At 55.6% G+C, this 5,438-nt stretch overlaps 1 protein-coding gene and 1 long non-coding RNA gene across 2 annotated transcripts in view; one reads left to right on the forward strand and one right to left on the reverse strand.

Annotated features, from left to right (window-relative positions):
- Window positions 1-2,748, reverse strand: part of ANP32A (acidic nuclear phosphoprotein 32 family member A) — a 38,592-nt gene extending 35,844 nt beyond the window's left edge. The window contains exon 1 of the mRNA XM_046653215.1: window positions 2,624-2,748. Coding sequence (XP_046509171.1) covers window positions 2,624-2,677 — 54 coding nt within the window. The 5' untranslated portion in view covers window positions 2,678-2,748. The remainder of the gene's footprint in view (window positions 1-2,623) is intronic.
- On the forward strand, window positions 30-4,712 carry LOC124235369 (uncharacterized). Its single transcript, XR_006887453.1, has 2 exons — window positions 30-245; window positions 2,700-4,712. It is a non-coding gene; the product is annotated as an uncharacterized LOC124235369 (long non-coding RNA).
- The last annotated feature ends 726 nt before the right edge of the window (window positions 4,713-5,438 follow it).

Genomic DNA, 5,438 nt, shown 5'->3' on the forward strand with positions numbered 1-5,438 from the left:
GCCCGCACCCCGGCCCGCGCGCACGCGGCCCTGCCACCCCGGCGCCCGCCCGCGCCCCGTGCCCCGCGCCCCGCGCCGCAGGGAGCCCGGCGGCCGCATTGGGAGCCCCGCGCTCGGCACCGGCAGCGCCATGGGGGAGGGGCAGGGCGGGCCGCGAGAGACCCGGGAAACATGGCTGCTCGTCCTATTTCGGCGTCGCGGCGTGGCCACCAGCCCCCGGATCAGAGTTGGGAGAGGCTCCGAAGGTGGGTGTGTGGGGGCCCCGGGCTGGAGCGCGGCGGGGAGGGGCGCAGGGGCGCTCTCCGGGAGCTATTTGTCTTCAGAACGTTTTAAAAAAACAGTTCCTCCTCCCCCACCCCTTTTGTCCCTCCTCAGCCAGCTTTCTCCCCCTCCGCCCCAAAGGCGCAGAAAGTGCCCCCTCTGCCCCCACCCGCGCCCCACCCCGCCTCGAGGCCGGGGGCAGGCGTGTGGGCAGGGACGCTCGGGAGGCGAGGGGGCGAAGCGTGAGAAATCGCTCCCAGTTCGGCGCGGCGCGCTCCCCTCCCCCAGCACACACTCGGGGAAGTTTAAAGAGCCGGTTCGACCCGCTTTCCATCTCGCTCCCAGTTGGCCAGCAGTGTGGATGGGGTTGGCCGGGAGAACCGCGCCTCCACACCCACCCGCCGCGACCCTGGCCCCCAACTTGGCGCCCTGCCCCCTCCGCGCAGGGGGCTTCCGGAAAGTACGCGGGAAGACCACGGCTCGGGCCCCCTCCCCCAACACCACACCCAGCCCCCAAATGCTTCGGCTCCGGGTCCGAGCGGGGATGAAACCGGCCAGAGAAAGGCAAACCGCCGGGAAATTGTTCGCGGAAACTCCTGCCTTCCGCGGCGGGCACCCCCTCCCCTCCCTCCGCCACCCCCTCCCCGCCCTGCGCGCCATAAGGCACTGCACGTCTACAGTCCACAGCTGCGTTATGATGGGGGGGGCACAAAAACGATCTTGTTTCAAAAGTCTCACTCAGGTTTGGGGGAGGAACTAAGAAGAGAGGAAGCAAGGCCTGCCTTCGCCAGGGATTAGGGTTTTAACGGGCTGGAGGGGCGACAGGTCAGCGCACAGTGCTACCCAAACTCCCAACTCAGTGGAACCCTGGCCACCGAGGCCGGAGGGCGGGGGGGTCCTCCCGCCTGGTCCCCGGAGGGGCCACGAGGGGAGTCGGCCAGCGTCTCCGCCCCAGATCCGGGGTCTCCTCCGCTGAGCCGCCAACTCACATAAAACACTGTTTGAAAGCGAGAGGGAGACAGAAAAAAGGAGCGTTCGCGTAACCCACCCTCACCTTCCCCCTCCTGGGGGGTGGGCTTTAGCCGAGCCTCCCAGTTCCCATCCGTGCAAGTTTCCTCCGGCCGCACTCCCGCCGCTGCCCAATCAATAACGGCGACGAGAAGGCAAACTCCCATCCCGGAGCTGCGTGTTCGCTATGCCCGCAGAAATCCGGACCCAGCCGATACCCACCACGGGCACCAGCTCTGGGCAGCTCGCGTCCTGACAAAGTTTCTCGTGCCCATTTATTAACCAGGCGCCGAATGGCTGCCGAGGAGCCCACCCTAGAGAGAGACGGGACGGGAGTCGTGCCGGGGGGCGCCAGGGCTCAAAGGCTGGCATCTTAGGGAGGCCGGAAGGAGCGGGGGCGAGGGGGGACCGGGACGTAGCCTTTGGGCAACTTGCAGTAGCGATCGCTCGAGGTGAGGAGGCGCGGGGATTATCTGTGCCTTTGCACGTTCGAAAATCCCTCCCCCCTTTCTTCCAATTTATCCTCCCTTCGGAAGGAAAGGAAGAAACATCAGCATCTGGCCCGAAGGTGGGGTGGAAAGAGTGAGGGAGAAAGAGGAGGAGAGGAAGGGAGGCAGAGAAAGGGAGGGAGGGAGAGAAAGGGCGCGTTCACGAACACTACAAAGTTACAAATATGGCTCCCCCGTCTCTCGCCTCATCACTGCAAAGAAATGAAGACGCACTTTAAACTCGAGCCATTCCCAACTCCACTGCAGCCCCCTCCCCACGCGCTCTCCCCGGGGGCCTCGGCCCACATTTATCAGAAACTAAACCGGACTCGCGAAGCCCAAAACTTATTGTGTGTGCGCGAGCGGAGAGAGAGAGAGAAAGGGAGGGGGAAGGCGCGGGAGGGGGGCGGAAGGGGGGATTCATTTATAAAATATAAAACCCCTTTTTTTTGTTGTTAAATCCAGCAGGCAGCCCCTCTCCTCCTCCTCCCTCGTTAATCTTTCCCCCAGACGGAGTCACGGGAGCAGCGAGCTCAGAGGGTTATTTTTCCTCATTCTCTCCGACCCAAACGCGTGCGCCCGCTGGCCCCCGGTGGGTGCACACTCGCACGCACACTCTCGCACCCACACTCGCACACGCGGGAGCACACGCACAGGTAGTCACACACCAAGGGCAGCGGCGGCGGCAGCCGGAACATGCTCGGATGGCATTGCAACCCCCCAACCCTGCAATTCATTTGCAGTCCGACCCCCAAACCCACACCTCCCGGGCGCCCCCCCTCAAAAAAAAAGTGCCTCCCCCCAACGCACACACACACACAAAGTAGGAGAATGGACCGACAGAGATATTTTTGGCAAATGCTCACATCAGAGGGCGTCCTGTTCCGCAGCTCTAAATGAATCCGTTTGTCCATGTCCATCTCTCGCGCTCTCTCTCTGCAGAGGCTCCCGCGCCGGCGGAATTCAATCAATAAACCCCGAACCCACGGCCGCGCGTTTTAGGACTTTGAAGGCTCAACCAGATCCGCTCGGTTCTCGAGCCCCCAGCACCCGCGGCGCACACTAACCTGATCACCGTGGAGGCGGGATCTGCGGCCCCGAGGATGAACGGCAGCAGCTTGAGCCAATCGCCGCCGAGGGTCTCCGGGCAACAGCCAATGGTGGCGGCGGCGGGGGGGGAAGGGACCAATGGGCGGACTGCGCAGCCGGCCAGGGAGGCTCAGCCATTTGGTTGTGGTGCCGGAGACGGACCCCTTTAGATTTCGGGGCGGCTGAGGAGCGCGGCGGCTGCTCGCTGGCTGAGCGAGGGGGGTGGGCGGAATGGCGGGGGAAGGGAAGGTGACTGTGCCTCGAGGGCCGAGCCGCCTGGCCTCACCAGCCCGCCGCCGCCTCAGCGTTTGGCCGGGGGCGGGGCCGCAGGTGCGTTCTACGAGGGGGAGGGGCGCGGCCGGAGGGGTCGGGTCGGGGTCCTCGCGGTGCCCCGGCCATCGCGGGCCGCCCCGGGCCTGCGGAAAGAGGCGGGCGGCGTGAGGTCTAGGGGTCGCGGGCTGCTAGGCGGGCGGGCGGATGAAAGGCCTGGAAAGCGGGGGAGGGGTCAAGGGTACCGTAGGGGAGGGGCTGGTCGTTCGTGGGTCCGGCGGACCGAGCCGGGGGAGCGCGGCTGCTGCCCCCCCTCTCCGCGGGCTCCCACCCCCGGGCTGCGGCCCCCTGCCCGCGCGCCCCTTCGCCGGCCCTCGTCTTAGGCCAGCCGCAGCCGTCCCCGCCCCTCGAATAAATGAGTAAATAAAAGCAAGATGCGTCCACCTTTGGATGACTTACCTCGCGCGGTGGACCCTCTCCATGGAGGGGCATTTCAGTTTGCTGTCATATAAGGTCAGCTTGGAAGGAGTGATCACCAAGAGGCACCCAGGGTCTCGTTTAGTCAACAAATGAATGAAGATCGTGGGTTAAGAATTGTTGCCGAAGATATTGAATATTAAATAGCGGAAGAGGAAGGTGCTAATAACTCCTGGTTTTCTGGACCAAACATAATTTATGGGCTTTATAGACCTAGTGAAAGAAAACGGCGCACCGTTTACTCTCATCGTGCACCTGAGTCATTTGGTTCAGTCTGGGTTGCCAAAGAGGCTCTATTTGGAGCACTTTCTCCAGGTTTTACGGTTTGCTTGCTTTGGGTTTTTTTGCATCACGTTAGTTGTAAGAGACCTTAAAGCCTTAATTCCCACTGGTTACCAACTTCTTATGGCCAGGCCTAGGACTTTGTGTACTAAGTTGGCTGCCCGTGGCTGTTTATAAGTCATGGGGATTGTTGGCGACAAGGACAAATACATCTTTACCCTTCGCACACAACTGTCTTCAGTGCCTTTAGGTCTACCTGTCTACAGGCTTCCCCATACACTCTACGGTAGTTTTTTCTTTTTTGGATACATTGTGGGGTTTTTTTTTCAGGGACGTGGGTTCAAGGGAGAGATAAAACAAATGTATGTTGCAAATGTGAAATATTGTTACATGACACCAATACAATTTCATTCTTGAGACAAAGTTTAGGAGGAAATAAAAAGTGGCAATGTAAATAAAGCACACATACAGAATGCTTACACTGGAGGAGAAACTAGTACTAAACTTTGATATTGTAACCTGACGGATTGCAAACAAAATCCTGCAGCTAAACATTTTACTAAGCAAATTCTTCTTTCAGATAAAATAATAAGTGGAATTTGAAAGTGATAATGTTTACTCTGAGTAGCTGGAAAATGCAAAATAAAAATGGGAAGTCATTGTTTTATTTCATCTGGGTATAAATAGTATGGAGTAGTAGTTTGACTTGTTGACTTAGCTGACGTATTTGTCTTTCTCAGTTTTGTTAATCTTATTGAAGTCAACTTGTGTAGTTGGAATTTATTCTTTTTAAAATTGTATTGGCTTTGTTCTAAAATATAGAGGGACCCCAAATTACCTCTCTTTGCCAGAGTCAGTTATTTCTGGATATGGTATTTAAGGTTGTTACAAACCAGAACTCTGCCTCACAAACACATCAAGTCAATATGATGTATAGAAACTATGTAACATAGGTGTCCTGAGATTTATGTTCTCTTTGATGGTAAATGCTCATCTTCCACTAAAATTTTTAACCACAATTAAGTCCACAGCACTAGCAATGTGATATGGAACAGTCCCTTTGCTGAGGTGTAAGCCCTTAAAGCCAACAGGTCAAATGCAGAGATGTTCCCATCCAGCTCTGCTAAACAGAAGCAAATAGCTCACTTTAATATACAAAGATGGAAAAGGATGACTTGAAAGCCCAAACTCTGGTTAAAGAGAGTATACAGGAAGAAATTTAAATTAGAATTGAAAAAATCATGGCTTGATCACTAAGTCAAAATATTAAATTTAGTAGTTGTTTTTAGAAGCATCTTACTTTATACCTTTTGATAACAGCTTTTGTATTGGTGTTAGAAAAAATCTACCTAAGCAAAAAAAAAAAGGAAAGAAAACTTCACTGGATGTCAATCATCACATAAGTTGAAATAGCCAAACACTATATAACCAATTGAATACACTTCCCATATTTCCAACATACTTTGAATTTAGAGATTTCCTGTCACTTTTACAAATAGATTTGTTTGTAGTTTATTTCTAAGAAAATTTCGGTGATTTTGATTTTTTTTATCAAAAAGAAAT

The sequence above is a fragment of the Equus quagga genome, chromosome 2, assembly GCF_021613505.1.
Source record: "Equus quagga isolate Etosha38 chromosome 2, UCLA_HA_Equagga_1.0, whole genome shotgun sequence".
Lineage (NCBI taxonomy): Eukaryota > Metazoa > Chordata > Mammalia > Perissodactyla > Equidae > Equus > Equus quagga.